At 41.1% G+C, this 26767-nt stretch overlaps 1 protein-coding gene across 1 annotated transcript in view; it reads right to left on the reverse strand.

Annotated features, from left to right (window-relative positions):
- Nucleotides 1-26767, reverse strand: part of SH3GL3 (SH3 domain containing GRB2 like 3, endophilin A3) — a 58800-nt gene that overhangs the window by 3171 nt on the left and 28862 nt on the right. Inside the window, exons 2-8 of the mRNA XM_040600776.1 lie at nucleotides 14033-14101; nucleotides 12688-12760; nucleotides 11033-11176; nucleotides 9314-9447; nucleotides 7761-7919; nucleotides 4834-4937; nucleotides 3455-3582 (exon numbers count right to left, since the gene is read on the reverse strand). Of these exons, the coding sequence (XP_040456710.1) occupies nucleotides 3455-3582; nucleotides 4834-4937; nucleotides 7761-7919; nucleotides 9314-9447; nucleotides 11033-11176; nucleotides 12688-12760; nucleotides 14033-14101 (811 nt within the window). The remainder of the gene's footprint in view (nucleotides 1-3454; nucleotides 3583-4833; nucleotides 4938-7760; nucleotides 7920-9313; nucleotides 9448-11032; nucleotides 11177-12687; nucleotides 12761-14032; nucleotides 14102-26767) is intronic.

The raw sequence follows: 26767 nt of genomic DNA on the forward strand, positions 1-26767 counted from the left end.
AGCTTCCCTGACAAAGGCAATGGGGCAGCGCCGCCTGACAGGCTGCAACTCACACTGCCTAAGGTCACGAATCGGTGACATGATTCCAGCCTTTCCCTCTCTATTCAATACTTCCACATCTTGTCCCGTTGCAGGTATTCAAGCTAAAGAAATTGCACTCTTTCTGCAAACAGGGCTTATGTTAATTTGCAACACCATGCACGCCCTCTGAATTTCGCCAGTTGCGGAGTTAAACTGCCACACTTCACTGTCACATTCAAAGATGATTTGTCATTAATCTCTGGACCACTCCAACCTGGACAGCACAGAACCAGGTGAAGCAGGAAGCTGGCTGTGCTTTCTGGAGTGTTACAGGAAGAAACCAGAATGCCATTCAGTGTTGGTTTGGTTTTTGTCTGTTTCCCCCAACAGATGTACCTGCATCTACTCTGCCTTCTATACATATTGTATACATATGGTAGCAACATTATACTTTCATAATCACACACTGGAAGCTTGCTAAGATAATTAACCCAAATCTCCCTCACAGCTGAGGTGAGTAAACACTTAGATGCTTATGTTAAATTCCAGCACATGGCAACCAGATCCATTTATTCCGTGTCATAGTCAAAGCTGACAAAAAGAATGAAAGGCATGATGTAATACAGCTTTTAAATAGTTCTAAAATGAGGCAGATGATGCTCGTAGCCACAGCTGATAAATGAGGATAACAATGAATTAGAACAAAAGTACAGATTTTTATCGGTGCTTAATCAAAGCAGCTAAATATTTCACAACATTAAAATTAGGTTTCTGTGAATCTAACCCTGCAAACGTGTGCAAGTCATTAGTAGTAAATAATCCCCACATGTTAGGGACTGTACAAAGGAAAAGACTATTTCTGCTCCAAGAAGCTGATACTTAACTTGAAAAGCTATGCTGAAACACAGGAAAAGCCATTCCAACACTCAGAACCGAGCTGTGGTAGTTGTGCTGGATGTACCACAGCTTGCTTTGAACTGTCCTGTTGATTTCCATGGGTTTGCTGAATACTGAGATACCACTTACCTTGAGTGACAGTATGTGAGAAATCAAAGGTTTACGTTTTGATAGAGTCAATGTGTAAACAGGGGAATTTAGGCATGAAAGTGCTTGTTTGTGCAGAATGAAGAGGTCAGTTTTCTAAACGAAAAAAGAGTGATCACGTACTATGCCCCCTATCACACAGAGACCTCAAAACATTTAGCAGTTTTGCGTAGAGCCACCTGGTTCACATTTCTAAATCACAGACCATAAACCCAACCTGTTTCACGATCCTGATTTAAACAGGAACAGAAAGGTTTCCCAACATACAACCAGGGCATATTGACCCCACTGCAGCTCCACGTGGATAACTTTTGAGTATGAAGAGAAGAGAGAAGGAACAATGACTTCACTGATGATTGTACCTGCTGGGGAGGTAAGCACAGCATCCACAGCTTCTCCAGGAGGAAAACAACGTAATACATGGTCTTTTTGATATCACTAGCAACACTAAGCATAGCAAAGATTATTACATATATCCCATTTTTCTTTTTCTTCTCTTTCAGGTTGTTTTATTTCTTTTCCATTCTGACAGCACTGAGCAAGCGAAACAGTAAGTGAAACCCCATGATTTAGCGATAGGCAAACAGTTGATGCAACAGTCCATGAATGGAATCAATAAGGAAGGAATGAGCCACTTCTGTTCATCTTGGTGACCACTGGTCGTTTATATTTCTGTTCATTCATTGAATTTCAGCTCATTCAAACTGGGATTTTTCTTTAAATAAGTGGGCTGGAGGTAACCTTGAGAAGTCATCTAGTAGTCTGTCTTTGTCCCAAAGACAGGACTGATTACCATTAAAGGACATCTTGGATCATTCATGGCAATGATGAACCACTGTAACATGGTTTGAAACTCTGGATTGACACACTAGTTTATACACAAATACTCAATCTGAATCTCCTTTCTCCACTGCACATACAAAGCAGAAAAATTAAAGCCTGTATAACTTGACAGGTAATTGACAGGGGCCTAGAAATCTGATGCTAAATCTTTAATAAAGGTTGCTACGGTTTTGCTACTTTCATCCAGATGTGCTGTGAAAATAACTAGGAAGCTACTGATTACTGCAAACATCCCCAGTGCTTTGAATGAAATGTGTCCTTGTATCACGTGTCTTAGGAACCAGTGGTCTGAACTGAGAGTGTGCAAAAAGGGGATTGTCTCCCTCAATCCCACATTTGACAGCAACACAAAAACCGCTCTCAGCATTCGGGCAGCACAGGGAGCTTCCCTAACACACCCCCAAGCAGCTTGAAGCACAAAAGAAACAAATCAAGGAACAGGATCTTGCCGGGTGGATTTTTGCTGCCAAACTGCTGCAAATCCCTTTCAATATGGTTTGTATAATAGATTCATCTTGTAGCAGAGTGCAAGAAAATTAAAGAGACGTTAGAAGGAGCGTGAAGTTACAGCTCTAGGCTTTCTTCTTTCACCTTTAGTTCTCTCATTTCTCTCCCAGCAATCTTTAAATAGGAACGAGACTGGAGGGAAGAGGAAATTGGAGAGGGGGACAGGGGGAAGCAGCTTCAGAAAAAGATCCTAGACACCATGCCAAGTACAGAAGGGAACCTTTGGCTCAATTCTTCCCCTGTATTTTCCTTACAAATAATGTTTATGGAAAAAATTGGCTTTTTCATTCTCTTTTCTTTGCATAGTGTGGTGTTTTGGGGATTTTTTTATTGGTCTTCTCTCATCGTGCACTGTAGCCATTAAGGAAGCAGGGCAAAATAATTTTATCGAGATGAGGAAAAGCCATTTCAATTAACATTGTAACCTGACTAATTATTACCATTCACATAACTTTCAAGGGCTTTCAACAGTTGACTTTTTTTGTGGAATCAGGGCCAAATCAAAGGAAGGGATCCTACTCCCACACCAATAGGTACTTAAGTACTTCAGTTCATAAATGCACCCACTTTGGTGCATACTTTAGGGGACAGTAAAGTAAAATATGTTAAACGTAGAAACTTTACATGGCTAATACTTCAGATCCTCTGCTTGTCATTTATGGTCTCAGACTGTGAAGAGAAATCACCATCTGGAGATATTCCAGACGGTGATCAAACACACCCACCTTAGGCATCTGTCTTTGCAAGAAATCAACTGTTTTCTGCAAATGCCTCTCCCTCTCTCTCCTCCCACCCTCAGTGGCAGCACAGAGAACCTAAAAGGCCAAGCAGAATGCCACACCTAAATTTCAGATGGGCGAGAGACTGTTGAGAGGAACCCTGCTTCGCATTCCATTCCCAAATCTAGGAAACAAACTGGAGTCAGATGCACAGATACTGATGCCTCATGGATCCATTGTCCTCACAGTACAAGGAAGACATCAAGGAACAATCCGGCAAAACATCCATAGATGCCTTAATTCTGTGGCCGTAGACTTACCTGATGATTTTATGGAAGAACTATAGGCAATCCCATTGTGCTGCTGATTATCACCAGTTTCCAGAGTTGTAGTTATTACAGGCTTTGGCTTAAATTCACGTTTAGGCCGACTAGATGCTACATTTATTCTGGAACACACAGAAGAGTGGCAAAAAGTTGACCTTGAAGGAAGAAATACTTACAGAGCTTACACTCAGGTTCAGTGCTTTGGTGTTTGAAAGGTGGAGGGAAAAAATCCCCACCTTCTGCTGGTTTTGGTTTTAGGCTTTTTTGGGGAGGCAGGGAGGGCAGGTTTATTCACTAAATGCTGCTCAATTCCTGTGCGGTACTTGAATTTCAGCAAGTCCCTATTTTATTTAATGCTTTGGTCCCGCTGACAGAGGCATAAAGCTTAACAGCCTGAGTTTGAGAAGTGCTGAGCATCCACAGCTGCCACTGAGTTCAGCACAAGTTCCAGTAACGAGCTCTCTGGAAAGCTCAACTGCAAATGACATATGCAGAAACCCAGCCAGGACAGAGGTCCAGGGACTGCAACTCACACGTTGCCTTTTTACTAGAGAAAATGGGAAACAACCGTTTGGTCAGCACAACTGTCTCAGTACCTCTTCCTGTATGTGCATGTGGCCCAGCTGAGACCTCCTTGTCTCACTGGTCCCTCCAGCTGGGATGGTGCAGGGTGCCTACAGACACAGCTACCCCTGTGCTAATACAGCCACCACGTCCACCCTGACCTCAGGAAAGCCCCAAACAGTTCTCTTGACTCCATGACTGTCATGTTAGACTATGCTACGGTGACACTCAAGTCATTTGTTTAAGTCTCCTGTTCTCTGCTGGTTCTCTGAGCGACGTATAACAAATTAATCATGGCAGCATTTTTTTCTTCTATTACGATAGCACAAAGTACCTGGGCCTTTCATAAGTGCATTACACCACAGCTGTGTCCCTAAGCAGCTAGCCATTTCCCTGCTCTGCCACAGAATTTTGTTATACCCCTTAATCTCAAAAAAAAAAAAAAAAAAAAAAGTAAAAAAGCCACCTTCTCAGCAAAGCCTCCAAACACAACTCAAAGTATGCACGTTTAAATAAACCTGCAAACAAATGGAGGCTATCCTGATGAACCTCCACAGATGTGAATGAGAGATTCTGCACACACTCACAAGCTTTCTGGGCATGTCCTGCATGACATTAAAAGGCTCAAAGCACAGCAAGAAGTTGCCAGGTGGCAACGGTTTAAATCAATGAAGTCCAGTAAGGCACGGAGCACAGCAAATGTGCATCCGTGAGATGGTGATACAAGATCTATTGCTTCCATGACTTTTCACATCCATGAACCTTAGCTGCAAAAGAGGTTCAAAATTTTCTGACAGGTTCAGTCTTACCGGTTTTGCAGCTTGCTCTGCAGATCCTCCAAGATTTCTGTGGATTGTTTATGGTAATCTAGTGCTGCTTCTACAAACACAGCCAACTGGCTAACTTGTTCTACCTGAAATACAGAAGAGGAAAATAGCTGTAAGGAACCTGCAGTACATTCAGCTGAAGGATGAACAAACAGATCATTTAAATCATGGTATCTCAAAAGGCCACGATACCTCGTGGAGGCTATTGAAAAAGAGCATTACGTGATCCTATCGAAGAAATTGCCAGTTGGAAACTGAACAAAACTGAGGTGTAACTTCTAGTTCACTAACTCAGGGCTGGGTCCTTGAGTCATTTCCTTTCACAATGTGCAAATCCCTTCTGCTTTCAACTTCCAAGCCAGCTGTCTGTCAACACCCCAGCCCAAAACATTTAAAAGGACGTGACCCATTAGCAGGTGAAAGTGGGGCTTTTCTGATCAGCAGTGTTGGAAGAAATTACACTGTGACAGCTCTTATGACTCAGACCCATTAGTGTTTATTAGCAATGTTTACAAACTACAGTTCTGAAATTATCTGGACTTACCTCAGTAGATGGCAGCATTTATAAACCAAGAAATGAAACATGATTTATCTGCTTGAATTTAAAAAGTATCAGCCAATCATTCAAAAATACGAATGCTGAGGAAAGGGAGAATATGAAGGAGAAAGGAAAACAAAAATACTTTTATTCATGAGGTAACAAATAATCTCATTCCCCAAACACAAACTGAAAAGTTCAAGCTGTACTGGGGATGGAGCAGTAACAGATATTTATTTGTCCTTGTCCTTTAAGACAACATTAAGAAGACAGACTGCAACAAGTCTGACATGTTTCCATTCCATCACAATGTCTTCAGACATTGGATCACAAGAAGATACCGGAGTGAACTTTCTGCAAATGTTTTATGGACCTATGGTAACGTTGTGCTATACTTTGTCTGCTTTTACTTGGTTAAAAAGATTATTGGAAATTCTGCTGGGAATCCAAGAGAGCCCAGCATTGTCACACAGCATTCAGAAATGAAATGCACAGAACCAAATCAACAGCTGATACAATTCCATCACAGTCAGAAGAGAATAACGTAAGCCAGCTGAGGGCAACACACAAAGTGCCTGGGGTTTGGATGTGGTGGTCAGAGAAAGCGGATAGACAAGGACTATCCAAACAAGATGACTGAAAGCCAGGACAGATACGGAGTTGTGGATTTGGAGAAGAGAGACAGAGACTGGGAAACCTGAGGGACTAAAAGCCACTGAGCAAGAGGAGCCTGAGCCTGGCTGAGTGGGGAAGGCAGGAAGATGGATCTGATAAGTAGCGCATGCAACCGTGTCTATGTGGGAGGTCTGGAACTAGCTACGCAAAAACCTGAGAAAGAAATGTGGATCGGGACTGAGCCTGGGAAAGGCACCTGGCAAGATGGCTCAGAGAACAGAGACTGAAGGGCAAGGAGACCAAGAAAGGGAGCCGTATGGGGAACTGGAGAGGATCGGAAGGAAGCGATTGCAGTTAAGATCTCTGCAAGCCCAGTGGGACAGCCTGGGGTTAGACAACAAGGCTGTAATGAGAAGGTTGGGGAGGACAGGCTATGTCAGCATGGAAAATGGGAGGGAAGAAGCACACAGTTTTCTTTACACAGAAACAACAGAAAGTCGGTAGGGAAAAAACCTCAAAGGGACATCCTTCCCTTCCCAAAGAAGAATTAGTTACGTTAGACAGTATAACTCATCAGTTCCCTAGTGGCTCAGCTAAACCATTTTAACGCATGAACTGTTTTATCCTCAGTTTGATGCTTTGACTAACAATAAACACCATTTGAAACATTTCTCAGCTGCTTAGGCAAGGCCACATTATAAACCACACACTACAACCAGACAACTGGCAGAGCCTACAGTGGAACAGTGTGCTGAAATTGTTGATGGGGTATTTTACATTTTTGGTTGCCCTCAAATAACTTGCACTGGTAAAACAGCAAGAGGCTTACTGACTTACACACTGCTGTAACAAATGTGTTCCACTCACAAACAGTTTAGGAGCTACAGGCTAGTTTATAACTGGCCATTGCGTGGGTGTGCATAGAGGAAGAAGTTGCTCGCAATTGAATATTCCCACTTAACAGCTCCTCTGTGTTGCAGTTTGCTCACAGAAGACAGCACACTTCTTACTTTCCGAGTGTTTTCTGTGATGCTGCATCTACATAAGAGAAGGCTTTGGAATAGGCCAAACAGGTCCAGTTCCCTTGTCTACAGCTCCATGTTTACATGGCAGAAAGCACGCCCTGCTGTTCCTCTGTGCGGAGACAGAAGAGACGATTATCCTGAATGACCACAGCTGCTCCTTATTTAAATGTAATTTCACAATGGACTTGGACTCTGAGCCAAAGTGCAGGTACCTGAGCCCAAGCCACAAATAAACTCTATGGAATAATCTTCAAAGTCAAATACTAATAATAATGATTTTCAGAGGTAAAATCATTCAGAGATTTCAAATCAGCAGCAAAGTTTTGGCAATAAGAGAACTACAATTCAGAAAGCGCAGGGCACATATCCTTGCTCATAGTTTCAGCAGCAGGTCTATGACTATGTCAGTCTCCCAACCTTCACCTCCCACGGATCAGGCTGCATTCTACTCTCAGATAGTTCATTGCTCATAGATCAAAAAACTACTTAAGACCTCTGTGACAATCTTGTCTGAGCCACCGTATCTCCAGAAGAAATTCCTGGATTCTTGAGTTCTCCCACTTACTGCTGTGCATTACGTCCTTCTCTGACAGGAGATGAAAAGAGGGAAGAGGCACACTTTGGGCTTTCAGACCTTACCTCCTATGAAGGATGGGACAAGCTTTATCCAGTCCCACAAACACTGCCCTCCTGGGTGTACTGCAGCAAACAAAAACGCAGGACAGACTTACATCATTTTCTAAGAAATTGAACATGCTTCTTTCAGCCAGTTCCTTTGACTCTTCAAATTTTTCTACTGCTTGTTTAACTTCTTCATCTGGTATCTTTCCAAAACGTTTCTTTTTATAATCATAATCCAAACGGCGTCCTTCTAGTTTCTTCAGATGATGCTAAACAAGACAGAACATTTATGAGAAGGTCCAAATGGGACATGCCCAAACGCACACAGTGTGATTTAAGGAAATTTCAGTTATGGATGCAAATATATGCAGCATCAAAGAAATACAAGGCTGAGAAATTATCCAGGTCATCCCTTTGATCTAGGTCAGCATTAGGTCAGGCTAGAACTGTATACATGAATGAAATTTTAAATAAGCAGCCATTTGCTAACACTTGGACAATCCGTTATCTTGATTTGCTAAACTTGGGCATCTCACTCATGGACTTCACTAAATGTATGATACCTCTGATTCCCTATATGAGGAGAAAGATCCGATATAAGTATATGTGAGTCTCCATATTCTATGTTTAATTCAGATTTACCTCTTGAATTATTCGCAGTATGACAGCTAAAAGTCAAAGAGTTATTTTCCCCTCTGATTACATAAGCAGTGGTCTAACAAATCTTGTATTCTTGCTTGCTTTCTTAGTTGTCAACTTGACACTTCTATCTGATACAACTACACAAGCTTTTCTGTTGCCAAAAATCACGGGACTGACAGACTTAAAGAATGGACTCAAAGTGACAATACAAAATGCTCACTAAAGCTAATGTCAAACAGTTTCTTTTCATCAGTTCAAAAGAACTGTAACAAAACCCAGTTATCTATAATAGGAGACAGCTACAGACATCAAGACATTATTACCATCTTTTTCTATGCTTTCCACATCCATTTATGTGTAAACAAATAAAATAACTTTCATTTCTGCATTTCATCGGGGTTTTAACTTGCTTATTACCCACATCTATTGGAATTAACAGACTCAAACAAAGACTGCCTGGCTTTCTTTGAGCTGTCACATTGTAAACAAAAGCACTGAAAAATTCAATTCTAAAGGTTAAAAACATGTTCCTCCACTTCCTGTATTTTTCCTACAGCAGTATATGGCACTTCAACATTTTATGGCACTTTTCAAATCATTCTGTGATTGCCCTGAATAGCTTTTTTCAACAGTTATATTCATCCTCCAGTACAAACAGCTTTAGGCTGACAGAGAGGGCAAGATAGGATAATCAGTTGCAGTAACTCACAGCCCACTCGCATGTTTACAAGAATTAATAAAAATGTCAGTTAAAATATAATAGCAGAAAAATAAAGAATATAATTTTTTTCACTATCCTTGTACTGAATGTACAAGCAATACAGCAAGCTTAGTAATCTGTACAAGTGAGAACTAGCCAGGTATTGAGTTTAAGCAGATTACATCACCGTTTTGCTAGAGAGACAAACTTAAACGCAGTGGAATGTATTTACTTTATTATTTTCAAGAAAAAGATCTCAGGGAAGTAGAGTTTGACTGACTCAGATTATTGGTAAGTGAAGCTTTACCCTGGAAAACTTACCCCAATCTCTTTTAAATCTTTGTCCTGCAATAACTGTAGAGGATCAATAAAATTTTGTTTGACATTAATATCAAGAGAGTCCTTCACCTCTGCCATTTGCTTCATGCTCTCACCAGCATCCAGTAGTGCAAGGCCTATGGTAAAGAACAGGCTACTTATATCTCAATACATGTAAAACCAGAAAAATTGTCCTATGAAACAGCTATTTCAAATAGATATCTATTTATCTGTTGCAGGCCTTCAAAGAGTAAAAAAAATAATGCAACCTATGTACTTGCTTGTCCCTACAGAAAATTAGAAATGGAAAATTCTTGTTCCAAAGTATACTTTTTTTTTCCTGAAGGGCATCAGGGAAAAAAAATAATACTCTTTTCCCTACTTTATTTGCCTAGGTTACAAACCTCCTCCATTTTGAGAACTGCAAACCAAGCTGATTAATTTGTACAACGTTAGTGATATTAGGAAATACACAAAAAGTGGGTAACCTTTTAATCACAATTGTGTTTTACAGCTTTCTCATATACTACATGCTTTTTTCCCCAGACCTCATTTTGGTGAAAATTTTTGCTACCTTTTTAGAACCACCTATTTAACATAGTTCTATATTTTATTAAGCATGTAAGTATCAGCAGGCAGCACAGTGTTTGAAATATTCTTTCCCCTTTCCTAGTTTTATTTAGCATCCCTGTTGCTTTCGCAAAAACACAAATACATGCAGCTCACAGATAAGTTGTGCCACTTCACCTTTTGTGAGGAAAATACAAGAGTCTCTGGTTATCAGCAGCATCCTTCCTATGCAGCACCTGCATGGACTTGAGTGTGAGGTCCCTACACCTACACAGCTGTTACTATTTCAAGACAACCACTGTGTAAAAACGCAGATACTACAAACAGTACATAACAAAGCCAGCCAAGTCTGTATTGGCTTCTGCACAGTCCCAGCCCACACGACTCTCTCCTAGCCCTATTTGCCTCTCTTTCCCCAATCCAGGATTCTCCTTTTCTCATGTATTTGTCCCAGGTTCTCTTTTAACCCCAGCCATCTCAAAAAGCACCCACTGACAACTCTTCTGTGACAACAGCTCTGTGACAACACTTCAGATTCATTCCAGTCAAGCCCACAGAGTATGCATCCTTAGAAAGCAAGGACTCTATCAAGATTTTGGCTGTGAAGTACCAGCATATATTGAGAGGAAATAGGTAAGATTTTATTTACCAAAGAATTGTAGCATGGCCGAGCTAAAGTTAATTTTCATGAAAACAAGAAAATGCATATTTAAGATGCACTGCTCTAAAGCACAGAAATACCAGAATGTTATTTAAAAAAAAAAAACAAAACCAAAGTTACTGTTTATTTTTTTTTTCTATGAGAAAATTTTCTCTTGGTTTACTTCTCAAATATAGGGTAAACATTTTTATGTAAAGGTTAAAAGAAATACATTGCATCTAAGAATAACCCTAAATTATTTAGGTTTGGCAACTTAGAAACTAAATATGAATCATCAGACAGCACCAGTAACAGTGTTATCAAATCCACCTGCAATAGAGGTGGACAAATATGCAGAAGTATCATGTTTCATTAATTATCTCAATCACCCCTGATCACTGTACCTAACTTCCCATCTTACCTGCAGTAGCTATTTACATCAGTTACCTCACTGAGTAATATTCTGCAAAGAACTATGCTGAAATATTCACAGAAGAGATACACAAACTCACCAAACATAGAATCATCGCCAAGCTCTCTGCCATACCGTATCATGCAGTCTCCTAGAAGTCCCTCTGTCTGGGGATAGCCTGTGGTTTTAACTTGTCCTCTGATCTTTGACATAGTGTTCAGCATTCCCAGTTTGGCTCTGTATGCTAAGGAAGACATAAAAAAGAAGAAAAAAAAGTTGTAAAAGCACTTTTAAAACTAATATATTTACAGCAATAAATCATTTAACAAGGAATATCACAAAGTAAGTCACTAAGCTGGTCTGTTAGATCCGTAAGTTTTTTGTCAGTACTTCCTAGTCAGAAGCTGAAATAAGATTCCATTCAACAATACGGGCCATATGAAACTGGTTTTTATTCCCAACTGAATAAGCATCACTTCTCCAGACAGATACATAGTGGCCATGGGAGGGCTTGTCATCTTCTGTGTGTATTCATTGACACTCACATTCCTCTTCCTATTTCTGCGTGTGAGCTCCTTGATTAGAAGTACTAGCAGAAAGCAAACGTGGAATAGATACAAGCACAGCCAAAGCCAGTGTCATGCTCTCCCTCCCTCTCATGCTTTTGAGAACTTTGCATAACCTATCCCTGCTCCCCTCTTTTTCTTTTCATTCCAGTGTCAAGACAGTAGACATGTATTCTGCAGAACGGCCTGGTACATACAAATTAACCTACTGTTATCTTGCATGTATCCTAACAAAAACATGCATTTATTCTCAGCGTTTTTCCGATCTACTCCTTACTATTATCACTCAACAGCTTCTTCAACACAGTAGCAGCTGTGGGCAGGGCATTCCTGAGGAATGTGGACCATGGTTACTAGATTCATCTTGAACATGCTGGCGGGGCCTTGGCAAAGCACCGAATCCTACTATCCTTATGTAGATATAACCCATTAAACTTCTTCAGGGACGTGCATCTCATACGGTACTCACAAGAGACTGCTAACTGAAGTCACTGGTGTAGCCGACTAAACAGGAATTCAGTAAGACAGTTCTCAAAAAATGAAGGTTCTTCCAACAGCTGGTTGGACAGTGAAGCAAGGTCGTAACAGATAAATTTTGTGATTGACTACAAACGTAAACGTGTCTCCTTTCCTGTTTCTTAAAACAACATTTGAAAAACCTCTATTAACTGATGATCCAAAAATCCACTGAGATCTATCTAGCGCTGTTCAGAATATACAAAACTTCATTCAAATACCGGGTAAGCAAGTAACAGCCACAGGGTACACAACAACACAAGTGTACCCATGGGGTATACAACCACCAGTACCTCCGACGGCAGCAGCCTGTGAGTTAAATTCAGTGGCTTTTTATATCTCTGCTAAAAAAACAATACATGTTGGCATTCTCTTCACTTCAGGGATCCACATCCCATTTCAGGAAATCCAGCACCGCAGGCCCAAGCTGTCCAAGACATGCATGCACAATCTACACACGCCCAGGTGCACTCCGCTGCAAGTTGAATGCATCTCAGATCACACTTACTGCACATAAACTTTACAGTTGTTCGTTGCACATAAAGGTAAAGTTCTCTAGAACACCCGGAAGCCTCACAATGATGACCTAATTAGCTTTTCTTTACCCAAGATGAATTTCCAAGCAAAAAAAACAATGTTCAGCAAAATCCAACACCTATTGCTCCTATCCTACCTGGATTTGGCTGAAGATACTCTGTGGATTTGGACAGAAGCTCCGTTACAGCTTTATTAGTAACATCAATTTTCTGAAAAAGAAAGGCAACACAGTTACCAAAAAGCAAATCTATTACTAGAAAGTTTATAATTTAATTATAGACAGAACATACTATTCTAGCTGATTATGAAATTTTATTTAAAATAAAGCAAATATTGTAGCTTAAAATAAATACCCATGTCATAGTCATGACAGGATTTTACCAAAAGCATATTAATTGGCAGGTAGTACTGGGAAGGAGTGAAGGTATATATCAAAATGTGGGCTTGCCTTCCCAGCCTATCACTCTCTGACTACAACTAATACACTCTAGACTACAATTTTCTTGCCAGCCCAACTGTTGTCACCAAGACTGCTTTTCTCCACAGGTGAAAAAGACTGAACATATGCCGCACAATCCTGGGGTCAGGGCCATTTAGAACAGCAGTTTGCACTGTCTTCCCATTTAATAGTTTCCAAAATGCTATAAAAATCACATTTCTGATTTGTTTCCCCTCTCCTCCCTTAGGGTCTGCACATTATTTTCCCCCTTAAAATGCAGAGAAAGGAAATAATTATCTGTAGCCAAAGAAACTGAAACATAGAAACCTGTTTAGAGCATAAATTCGTAAGTACGTGTTGGAAAAAAACAACTCCTACAAGAATTTTTTCCTCTGTCTGCCAACAATAAAAGCTGTGACCTAGGTCTACTATGAACATTAAAAAACACACAGAGACATGGGCAATAAAAAAAAGCACATAAAGGCTGAAAAAGAGAAACTGACAGTAACGTTGGTTAATTTGTAACACAACTAACAAGTGGATGGCAAACATCTCAATTTCCCCAACAATTCACGTAAATTTCTGAGCATGGATTTAAACCAAGAAATATAATCCTCTATCAAGAGAAAATTTGACCCTAGTAATTAAGATTTTTATCATGAATAATATCGGATGTGAAGGCTTCGTGATATTTACAAAGGCTCACTAAACACTGGAGACTTCCCTCTTTAATCTCCCACACAGACAGAGGAGAAAGGTCCCTCCTGATGCTCTGCACCATTCTTGGAGGAGATTCTCTTCACTCTCAAAAGGTGTCAGTCGAACCTGCTTCCTCTGCTCACACAGCCTCTGCAGATGTCCCTTCCCCCCTGGCTGAGCTGACAAGGCTCAAGGACAAATCTGCACTTACACATTTCTGTTTGGAAGCACATGGTGGGGTTTCCCCCCAGGTAAATCTACAATACCATCCTAACACTTGGAATATGAAACATTTTTGATTCTGCAATAGCTTAATATTGAAAAACGCGTTAACCTTCCTTACCCTTTCCATCTCTTGAAATTCTTCATCTAACTTTGTTCCTTCTGCTCCACTTATTTTTTCACTGAACAACTGTAAAAAGATAAATTTAACAAAAAAAAAAATATTCAATTACAAAATATATATCTCAAAGTTACGCAAATTCAGTCCAATTAGAAAATATGCAGCGACTGTTTGAGGCAACTGTGCAAGAGAAGAGTGACCTTAGTCTTGGAAATGAAGCACTGATTTCAAGAGACAAAGATACCCGATATGAATTTATAACAGGCAAACAAAAAAATCACCTACGCTGCAGACTTCAGGCACAGGGACAAGAATCTGACTGCAGGTAAGCCTAGAGTAACATTTTCAAGTATCTCTCTCCAGCTCTGTACTTCTGCGTACGTTCTGGTTGTGTGTACCATTAGGTTCAGGGACACAGCTCCCATTCCTGCTGCTGGGAGTTGTGTGCAGTTCTATGGAAGGAACAGACTCATGAAAAATGCTGCACTGTGACCCACCTGTGTGACTGAGCATCTTTATGATGCTGAAAACAAAAATGCCATGCATTCTTCAAAAACTCAAAGCACCCATTTTAAATAGAGAATTTTAGTGAACCTTTTTAAGACGGCTGAAATATTATCCAACTCCTGTGTAAAAACTCCAGGATGTCAGACAGGAGTTTGGTCCTCACTGAGTAAACTTGGCTAGGGGTAAGCACTCAAGCAGAACTCAGCTATCTGCTTCTTGCAGTGTGTGAAAAGCAAGCCAGATCCTCACCTGGTGTGAAACAGCCTTGAAAGCATCACTCCACTATGACAGAAGTGGTTTAACACATATTCAACAAACATTAATTCCTAGGATAACTCCTATAAAAATAACTACACATTTCTCTGTTTTAATTGACTTTTACCACTGAATCTGTAACAGCGTAATGTAAAATCCAGGCCTAGCTCACTGACTGCTGGCGTTCCCCAAACCTGCCCCCAATAAAGCGTGTTGTTCGTCCTCAGTACCTTCAAAAGGGAATTCATCTCACCGAATTAAAAAAGCCTTGGGGACCTGCATAATCTGAAAACGGGTCACGTCTCTTTGTAGTGCAATGGCTCCCTTTTCCCAGTCACAGCCTGCCCTGCACAGGTGTGGAGGGGGCACGCTGCCTTGCCAAAAACCAGCGATGAGCTGATGAAGCAGAGCTGGGAGCTCAGTGGCAGCTGACCTTGCATCAATATCACTACTACCACACAGCCAAAAGAACAGACCTGCTTAGGGGAAAATGTGAGTTCAAAGAGAGCTGTACTGCTTACTATTTCTATTGGCTCTACAGTAGGATTTACATTCTTTAAGCTTAATATATGCCAAGCAGACCACAAACTTGTCAAGATTCTCTCTCTTCCAAAGCACTGGCAGAACAAGCACAAAAGCAGATAAAACAGACATGAAGAAGCCCAAGTACCAGTGAGTTCCTGCAGGTCATCATCTTGCTGCTGTAAGACATCACAGCAGAGAAGCAACCTGAGGCCACACACGAAGCAGGACAGTGCCCAGGTCTCTGCAGGGAGAAAGGTGCATGAAAAGCAGCCTGTCAGAAATTGTGCAGCTTCTTTGTGCTGGCAGTTTCTATCTCCTTTCTGTACAACGTTAATTCCTAAAATAATCAATGCCATTTTCCAGTGCCTTACACATGTTTTCTTTCTCCAGCAGGCAATGAACAGATCTGTGGTTTCCTGAAACCTCTCATGGTGATCCCTTTTCAAAGGCTGAGTGCAGTGGGGGAATTATCCTTCCCAGGCTGAAGCTGCAAAAACCACATTCAGTAGCAATCCATAGCTGTCTCATTACAAATAATCCATTTGTATGTTGGCAAAGAATAAATGCACTGAAATAACATGACTGCTCAACTGTGAAAGCATAATTAATAATTACTGCACCAAATGACTAAAATAATGAAACGCCCTGCACTTGAAGAGAACAGATCTGAATGTTATAACAAAAAGCAAAAGTGGATGAGCAGAAACTACGGACACTAACAGTAATGCCAGACAGAAAGAAACCCCAAACAAACAACTCCACTGGCTCATTGGAAAGCCAACAAAGATAGTCTGAAAAAATGCGATTTCTCATCAGCTGCACTGGAAGTTGGTATGTTTTCAGTAAATGTCTTTGGGCATATGCTATTTACCCCTGGCTTACTGATGACCGTACATGGTCACACACACTTTCCTCGAATAATAGTCTGAAACTTTGGCTTCCTGTGTCGTGGCTGTGTTTGCCAGGATTGCAGCTGCCGATCCAAGGGTTTGTGCTTGGCTGGTGCATCTGTGCTCCCAGTGCAGACAGGCACGCGCCGCAGCGCCGGGCTGCAGCCTGCTCGCCCTCTTTGCACATCTGCTCAAATGCTGCCACCCATGTTTAGTTTTGGTTTCTCTTCTGAAACGTTGCAAAACTCATCACTGTGTTTTGAATGGATAAAATCTGATGCCACTCACAGAAGGAGAAAATATCTGTGGCAACACCGAGTCACTCCTTGCATGGGGATCACTGGACTGAAGTACATGCTTTCCTTACTCCCTGCTAAGTTAGATCCCAAAAGTCACAGAACGACTGAGACTGCACCAGCTTTCAGAAAGAGAGAGATATTCTGCATCCACAATTTGCAGAGAAGAATGGAGTAATTTAATTAACGACTTGGATGATGGGATAGAATACCTCTCAGAGTCTAGAAAAGACCAGCGTGGGAGGGAGTAATCGATACGCAGGATGGTGGGGCTGCTCTCATAAAAGCCTTCACAGGCTGGAAAAAAATGGGCTGACCAGAACTTCATGAAGCTCAAATGCAGCTGCCCTACGCTTGCAATGGAATGTCCCCATGCAACAGTACAGGCTGGAGGACAACGGGCTGTGAAACAGCTCTGCAGAGTAGCACCTGTTGTAAGGTGGTTGGAAAAAAACTGGAACTTAAGTCAGAAGCATGCCCTTGAGGTAAAGAAAGCCAACCCCACACTGGGCTTTATTAGCAACATCACAGACAGCAGGTCCAGGGAAGTGGTAATTTCCCTCTATTTAGCACCTGTGAGACCAGATCTGCAGTACGCATCCAGTCTGGCCCCCCCAGTACAAGACACCGACGTCCTGGGTGAGTCTGGTGGCAGACCACTGATATGAGCTGGGGACTGGAGCACATGGCATGTAAACAGAGCACTGAGTTTGTTTGTTCAGCATTTTGAAGAGGTTAAGTGGGTATCTATATAGGGGGAGTATGAAAACTTGGAGCCTGAATCATGCACAAAGACAGTAAGCAACGGTCACAAGCTGGAAAACAAGAAATTCAGACCTGTTAAAAAGGAAAGAAAAAAGAAGAAAAAAACACGAAGAGGATGGTTAAACACTAGAGTTGTCAGAGAAGTTGTGGACTCCCACACTCGATGACATTCAAGCCTTGCCTAGACAAGGCCCTGCTTCAAGGGAGAGGCTGAAGTAGATGCTCGCTGGAGGGCCCTTCTGACCTATGGAATTAGAATGGGAGTCAGGTATTTACAGCAACATGTGAACGCAACTCCACAGAGCCGCCACGGGATCTGCTGACACTGTTTCATGCAGACACTAAGAATAACCTAACACACACCTACGTCTCGGAGCAAAAGCAATGACTGTATGAAAAAGAACACTTTCCTGGTTCTACATGAACATTAATAATACTTCTATTTTTAACGCAAGAAAACACTTCTTCAATGATATTTACTCTGAGCTTTAATTTCCTTTGAAAAAGGAGACTACCTCAGTGCCCAGAGAGATGCCATAAAGAATGATTCCTTAAAGTCTATAAGCTGTCTGCACTCCTGACAGTAAAAATTGGTATCAAGTTCTGATGGTTATCATTAAATTTTACACCACTACAGCTTATTTCATTCATCTTTATGTAATCAGGATTGGCTTTACGGTTCTTGCATTTAGGAACACAAAAGCTTTTGTTCTGATCATACTGAATTTAGGAGTTGTAAAACTAGCATCACCACTCTCCCAATTAAAAGTCACAGGATATCCAATTAATTATTGAAAACGGATGCACAAAGGAGACAGCTGCTGAGTTTTAGTTCTCTGACTATTTGCTGAGCATCATTTACATGCATTATATCAAGCTGCAAAATGCTTTGAACTTAAATAGAAGCATGCCCAACTGTGGGGCTGTGTAATTATGTGGCAGTATCTATCAGTTTTTTACGAGTCAGCTAATCAAAGGCAAAACTGCTACCATCACACAAGGCGTGTACTCTGAGGGAGCTTGGAATTACTTGTACAGGAAGAATCTTTCATCTCCAAATTTGGAAGCTGGGTGCCACGGATTCAGCACCTTTTTGCTAGACAGGGCCAGAGTTAGAATTTGGAGCTCTCAAAGAAAACAGTTCCCACCATGGGGGCCACTACTACCTTACTATTCCACTGCCAGGTCAGACGCTAAAGACATCCACTAGTCATATTTCTGGTGGAGCTGATTAGGTTTCATCTGGATCAAAATTTACACCCAGAAAACCTGTAAAATGAGAACAATTTCTTCCTCTCATGTGTCTGTGCAACCCCCTCCATCACACTTGATGTATTAGAGTTCGTGGGGAGAAAAAAACTCAGCCACTGTGTTACCACCTCTCATTTGTAGTTACGTGCTATACCAAACTACCTTTTACTGTAAAACTTGCATGCTCTAACAGGAGATAGCCTTTTTGCCTAAAGAAATACTGCAGTTTGTAGACAAACTTACTTGTAACTTCTTTCTAGATGCTACTGTTCTATTTAATATTGAAAAATTAAGTATCATGTGGTCTTATAAACAATCTGAAAGTCTCTGGTGGGCTTATATGGAATCTTCTAGGACGACAAATCTGGAAAAAAACAGACAGGTTTTGAAAGAAACCCCTCCAGATATCGTGATTGCTATTTAAGTTCTGTATATCCAGCTATTGTTCAAAATGAAAATTGCAATTTTGTTACACAGTCTTTTAAGACTAAATATTTATCTGCTAGGGAATTTATATTCCAAGAAATTCTCTGAGAAAATGTTTTTTTCTATAAACCTCATTTTGAGATTTTGTTCTCACACTGCTTCTTGGTTACTCTAATTTCTTTGAGATAATGTAATTTTATTTTGATTTGTTCTGTTGTAATGAAGCATGAACACAGCACACAAACTGTCTACAGTTTACACTGAAATCTATGGCCCACCAAAACCCTAAAGTAAAAAAAGCTTTAAGCTTTCATGTAATTTTTAGTACTTTTATTTTAACTATGTCAAGATTTATCCTTCTTATTGCACAGGAACAGTACATTTCTCCATTCTCATATGGATTATAAAAATAAGCTTCAGAAAAATGCTGTCTTTTACTAATGTTTCATACATCATATCCACTAAATTGCAGTACTTTTTCATATTTCACTAAGGAAGGTTACTGAACACGAGAAACTGCCAAAAATATCCCAGATCAACAGAGAGCTGATAAAACTCTCAAAACAATTACCCTATTTTTTTTATATATCCACTGGGTATTTTGTAATACAAGTCAATAGGATTCTTGCCAGCCAATACTTGCACACACACTCTGACCTTCTGTTTCACTTGCTTTGCCTTTCTCTTGCAACAGTCATTAACTGGGAATGAACCACCACAGTTTTCTGTGGTTATTCAGCTACTGTTGAAACAAGTGGAGCTGAAGTCATCCTTAATTGGCCAGCAACACTCTTGTACATAATGGGCCAAAAAATCATCAGACACTGTCTAATGACTGAATGAAAGGAAGGAAAAGGCTGAGCGACTTAATGCTTCTGTGCCTCAGTCTTTAAGAGCAAAGACCAGTTACCCTCAGGGTACGCAGCCCCATGAGCTGGAAGACAGGGGCAAGGAGCAGAATGAAACACCCCACAGCCGAGGAGGAAACAGCCAGTGACTGCTGCTCCACTCAGACACACACAGGTCTATGGGGCCAGACGGGATCCACCCCAGGGTGCTGAGGGATCTGGGGGAAGCGCTCCCCGAGCCGCTCTCCATCACTGACCAGCAGCCCTGGCCACCTGGGGAGGTCCCAGCAGAGTTACCAGATGTGACGCCCATCCACAAGGAGGGACAGAAGGAAGATCCAGGGAACTGCCAGCCTGACCTGGTGCCAGGGGAGGCCGTGGAGCAGGTCACCCCGAGCTCCATCACCCAGCACCTGCGGGACAGCCGGGGATCGGGCCCAGGTCCTGCCTGACGGGCCTGATCTCCTCTGTGACGGGGTGACCCGCTGGGGGCTGAGGGAAAGGCTGTGGGTGGCGTCTGCCTGGGCCTGGGCAAAGCCTCCGGCAGCGTCTCCCACAGCCTCTCCCGGAGAGCCCGGCTGCTCCTGGCCGGGCCGGGGGCTCTGCCCGGGGTAAAACGCCGCCGGGCCCAGGGAGCAGCGGGACGGGGTCACATCCAGGGTACAAAAGGGCCTGGGGGGCTGCCTGGGCATGAGCCCTCGTGTGCCCGGGTGGCCGAGGAGGCCAGCAGCGCCCGGCTTGTGTCAGACACAGCGTGGCCAGCGGGGCCGGGGCAGTGACCGTCCCCCTGCGCTGGGCACTGGTGCGGCCGCCCCTCGAATCCTGGGGTCAGCGCTGGGCCCTCACTGCAGGGGGGACACTGAGGGGCTGCAGCGTGTCCAGAGCCGGGCAGGGGCTGGGGAAGGGGCTGGGGCACAAGAACCATGGGGAGCGGCTGGGGGGGGGGGGGTGTCAGCCTGGAGAGGAGGGGGCTCAGGGGGGACCTCATCGCTCCCCACAGCTGCTGCAAGGGGCTGCAGTGAGGGGGGGTCGGTCTCTTCCCCCAGGTCACAAGTAATAAGACAAGAAATGGCCTCAAGTTGTGCCGGCGGAGGCTTAGATTGGGGATTAGGAAAAATTTCTTCGCTGAAAGTGTTGTCAAGCACTGGGACAGGCTGCCCAGGGAGGTGGTGGAGTCACCATCACTTGAAGTGCTTAAAAAATGTGTAGATGTGGGGCTCAAGGACATGGTTTAGTGGTGGGCTTGGTAGTCCTGGGTTAACAGTTTGACTTTATGACATCAAAGGTCTTCTCCAACCTAAATCATTCTATGATTCCATAGTCTATTAAAGACTTTAAGAGCTTTTAATGACTCTTCACCAAGTAACAGTGCTTATTTTGCTCTAAAGCAATATCTGCTGAAATTATCTGTTGAAACTTTAACAGGATGGAAAATTCCTACAGTTGTCATAAATATGCACTGTCAAACCCATGAGGCAAAACCTAGATTTTAGGAAAAATCTTTTAACAAAAAAGCCAAAGCTATGGAAATACTTTAAATTCATTTCCCCCTCTCTAAAAAGGAGCCAGCAATCAACTGGGAAAACTTACAGATTCATCCCAAGTTAAGACATGGGGAGTCAGGAAATAATGTAACTATATGGCTACATTTCCTGCAGAAGCATGTAACTGGGCCAAACTGCAGAAATACATTACAATATATCTTTAAACACAGTACTTCATACAAAATACAACATTCCAGTATGTTTAATGCATAATGGTTATGCTAAATCATTAAAACTTCCAATTGTGGCCCTGCAGCCATGTAACCGTTTCATTTGGCGTTAAGATTATCATGTATAGAGGATTTAATGCAATGCGACAATACTAATAGCTTTCTGAAGAATCTCATTAAAGTCTGTCATAAACAATGGGAAGAATAAGGTGGCTGGCAAGATGTCTTCTGGCTGAGATAGAATGTCCTTGCAGTGCTCAGCATCCTAAGGGGAGAGATTTTCTTTTCCTGTCCTTTTCCAGAATGGTCTATCAGATTAGAGAACCAAGGTGCTTGCCTGTCTTTTAGATCAAAAAGTAGTTTAACTTCAAATATCTGTAAGTCCCTGTTTTGTGCTTCTAAGTTCTACTAGAACGCTATATATATAACTTGGTTTTCCTCTTCCCTGATTGCTATATTATATGTAGCTTGCTAATTCCCACGCTCAAAAAGAAGGTTACTACTAGTTCATGCAGCGCTCACGACTAAGAACTTGAATCTACAGCACAGCTTACTTAATGTCTTGCATCTTATCACATCTAAAATAAAGGAGTACACACTGGCAGAGCCATCTGTACAAAGTTTGCCACTGTGATAGAAAAATAATCTTCAAGATGAAGAATAAAATATTCTGCTTTATTGACTAGGTGAGTATCCAGAATGAAGGGGCAGCTTATAGACACCCCTGTGATTGACTTCTAGAGATCTACTGAAGGTCTGAGTGCCCAGAAGAAAGTACCCAACACTAAGAAACTAAACTAAGATGCACATTTTCAAACACAGATCTAAACAAAAGACTAAAGAAACTCAGCACTTGGCCTGTGGCAGAGCTGCAGAGGATGTGAAACCAAGCAGGTATGAGAATGGAAGCCTCTTCAGGTCTCTCCTGCTGCACCCAGAATGTCCTAAGGACCTGGAGCCATGCAAAGACAAGGATGTCAGAGCCACTAAAGCAGAAAATCATCAGCAAGTGAAAATGGGTAATACGTACCTAAAAAGTGATTTTTCTCAGGCTCCTTAAAACAATGCAACAAGGACAGAAAAAAACCTCCAAGTTATAAAAGCGTACCAGTACTTGAAGCTGTTCTCTTAATTATATTGACACAGCTCATACTATCCTAATGCTTTGGAGAAAGTCCAAACCTCTTATTTTAGAGATTAAGCACTAAACAATGGCAAGAGCTCTTTGCTTACCTCAGTACATTGTGTTTTCAAAGAAAATAAAAATATTCTTGCTCTGATGTACTTGAAAGAAAAAAGATTTACTCTGCCCCCCAGAATAAATAAGGGGTCTACTACAAAGTGCCTGTGTTTCAGTCATGCAAATACGAACACCCTGGCTGACCTCCAGCAAATCATTTAAGTTCATACTTCAGTAGGTGCTTAAGTGCTTTGCTGGATCAAGACTGGACTGCTCAGCACCTCACAGTATCAAGCTCAAAGGGTCATCACCTTTACGTGGAGCATTTTATAACTTCTTCTACTAAACTTCCAGCTAGCAGTAACACAGATTTCTCCAAAGAGAAATTTGGGGAAACAGTAAAAAAGATTTCTGACAGCAACAGAGAGAACTCCTTTTTTTTTTTTTTGAAAAAAATAATCAAACAGCTGAACTGGGTCCTACTGCTATTTAATCAAAATTATGGAGTGCAAGAAGCTGTGCCCTAAATATCAAATACTCGTTATTGCTCTCATGGCTACCTGAGTGGTATAAAATATCTTTGAGTTCAACAACACTGGTACATGTGTATTTAAGAAAGTGAAGCTTTCTCTTTTGCTAACAGTTTAAGCATAATTGTAAAATGTAATACAATATTTTGGAATTTATATAAGTCATTAAGACTGATTAAAAATTGTAATCCTATTGCGGATACAAAAATTAAAACAGCATTCTAGCAGTACCTATGGCAGATTACATTTTTATATAAATGGAGAGAGACACAGAAGGATTGCATCCAATTGGATGATTCTCTTGTAATTCATTACCCATCCCAAACGGCTGAACCAGGACTCCAGAACACCACAGCCACCGCTGCACAAATTCACATGCTACTGTTTCACTGAAGTTCTCTATTCCCAGATATTTAAAGTAGAAAAATAAAGTGTGAACTGTAGGATGTGCCTATACTTCAAGGACAGCTCATGACTATGCTCACACTGCCTGGAGTAAAGAAAGGGCATGCCCTACATTGAAACTTCCTTCAAGAGATTTTTCATGGGCCCAACAGTAAGTCTTGTCCATGCACCCAACAAAATCAAAATACTAGAGAAACGTGTATTGTTTAAAAATATGAAGGATTTTAAATATATGTAGAAATGTGTTACATTTAAGGACACACTAAGATAAATATCATTAAAATATTTCTTAAATATTTCCTCATTTTAAAAAATTCATACAATTTATAAACACACAAAATAAAAACTGGGCTCCGTTTTATTTTCAGAGCACAGATTTAGGTAGGAAATTCTATTCGCATAATAAAAAAAAATCCCAGGCTATCTAAGGGACACCAGGAATTTCAAGGGCCTATTTCCCAAGAAGCAAAACATACTTTTTCTACCAAGAGATCTCTGAATAACACAGTGTTTATACTCACGAAGAACATTCCCATCACACTAATATTTATGAACCCTTTATTTCATTACTTGTAACTTCTCAGGCAAACAGGAGCAACAAGATCACAGTAGATTATTTTTAGGAAGACAGATGACCTGAGTTATAAAAGGATACACCAGATAAAGATGAATAGAAGAGAAATACTTTTGCAATGTGACTTGCCTGGGAAGTAAGGGATCTGAGGGTGTCTCCGTATATGTGCTTCCGACAAGGTGATGTTCTGTAAGCTGCTGGTGTAACATTAACTCAGCTTCAAGCATGTCACTGTTAGTGGGTCACATGCAGATTTATATAAAATAATATAATTTATATAATAACAAGCATTGTTATTAAGCCCACCTTCTAACACAGAGCAAACATTTCATAGCCGAGCATGACCCAAACTGTAGAGAAGTCCAGCCAGGCAACCAGCTGAGACCACTACAGTCAATTCTACAGCTGTCAGTATCAACAAGAATGGACCCAGTCCATCAAAACTCCCCATATGCTCATAAAGAAAAAAAATACCCATTCACATCACGGAACGTAAGGTCCACAGCTACCACACTGAATCAATGAACAGCCACAGCTGTTGAGCGGCAACAGCACAGTTCTGGCAAAGATTCAGAATTGGCAGCTTAGTTTTATTTAGAAAGGAAGCTCAAATAGTGCAAGCCATGTATTCTGGGATCAAGGAAGCCCTTACAAGCACTGGTACACACAGGCACGTTTCAGCAGTGACAGAATTCCCTGCTGATGTAGTCATTTCAGCAGGCAATCGAGACACACCTCACAGAGACAATCCAAGACATCTATCTTTCAGCAAAAAACCTCACCAACTGATCAACCAAAGGTTCTGCTTTCAAACTAATGGCGCTAGAAACTCACAACTATTCAGACAAGAATTTCCTTGATTTAAATTCTTTTAAGTACAGCTCTTCTGTACCACTTTGTGTGACCTCTTCTAACAAATCAATTTGTATGAATAAGGGCTGAAGACACCTAGGTGTATGTCAAAATGTATTTAATCAATCTAACAGCCTTTGCTTGGGACATCACATCGAAGAAAACCAGAAAAGGCACAGAACCCAAGAACATGACAAACGAGGTTACTGGTTGATGAGTGCTGCCTTTCCTTCAGAAAGGACTTACACAATCAAAAAACAATGGAAGATTTAAAAAAAAAAAACAAAAACTTTAAGAGTGTGATTAACTGGATAACCTGTATGATTTTGTGTAGTCTTAACAAAAGATTCTGCCACTTAGGAGTATTATCACAACAGAATTTTTTCAAAAGAGAAAGGCATGCCATTTTGACAAAGCTAATGAGTGATTTACATAAAGATGTATATGATGTGGGCGTTTGTCCATTTCTGTAAGTTCCTAGCATCCTTGCAATTCTTTCTGCTGACGTAACTCTGAGATGCATGAAATATCTTTTGATTCCTGTTCTTTCAAGAAAAAGGGGCAAAAACAGACACAAGATTATCCAAGGTCTTGACAGACCTGTAAGATTCTGTGTATGTGCTCTAGAAACTCACCATCTCTAAAGCAGGCAGCAAATGACTCGGTTAATGCCTCATGCTCTAAGAAAAGATCTACAACTGATAAAGTAAGATGAAGAGTCTGGCATTAAACACTTAAGTCATCTGTAAGAACAGGACAATGTACCAGTCATGGTCCTGCAGTTTATGAAATTTAACAATAACATCTAATGAAATATTATTTATGACTCAATTTGTTATTCGCTATACCTGCAGGGGGAAAAAAAAATATCTCTGTTCTTTGACAGCAATACTCTGAACTTACCCCATATGATTCCTATGCTCTTTCTAATATATTTCTTATGCGTATTTTTTGCCAGAATTTAGGGTTTGGTTATGTTTTTTATTAATGGTAACATCAGACATTACATTATAGCTCTGATACTCCTTAAAGTTGTTCTGCAAGAAGTTTGTGCCAGAAAAGTAGGGTCAGGAATGCTGGGCACTCACTGTTACTTGGTCAACACTCAAAATCCTGTACCCAGCTGATCCAGACAGCACACAATCATGCAGCCTTTCAAATTAACCTTATTAACAAAATCCTGCCAAAGTATGTGTAAATATAGACACTGTAATCTAGACTTATAAAGAAGTCTGCACATTGAGAAGGGTGCTGTCCTTTCCTCTAAGAAAGCACACTCTTTTAAAGTTCTTAACATACTTCAGAATATTTTATCTTCACTTTGTAATGGACAGTTTGATTCCTTCTGTGACGTTCCAAAGGTCTCGAGTCTCTCATAAAAACAAAACCCACATGCTACTTGTACTGCTGATACTGCTTGTTCACAGGTCTGGATTCCAGACCTTCTGCTCTCAGCAAGAGCTGCTTATTAGCCTCTGCGATAGGTTTTGATGCTATAGGAAAAAAAAAAAAAAAAAAAAAAAAAAAAAAAGAGGAACAAATCAGTACAGAATGAACCACATATCCAAGCTCCTAATATGCCAGTAATTTAGAAGGTGGAACTGGAAGCCTAATACTTGGGTGAATTTGCGTTAAACCGACCTGTCCTTGGCCACACAGTAGACAAGTGTTAACTCTGAAAATAGAATGACAAGAGTCTGAGATCTCCACTCTTCGC

Source organism: Falco naumanni, chromosome 7 (assembly GCF_017639655.2).
Source record: "Falco naumanni isolate bFalNau1 chromosome 7, bFalNau1.pat, whole genome shotgun sequence".
In the NCBI taxonomy this organism is placed as follows: Eukaryota; Metazoa; Chordata; class Aves; order Falconiformes; family Falconidae; genus Falco; species Falco naumanni.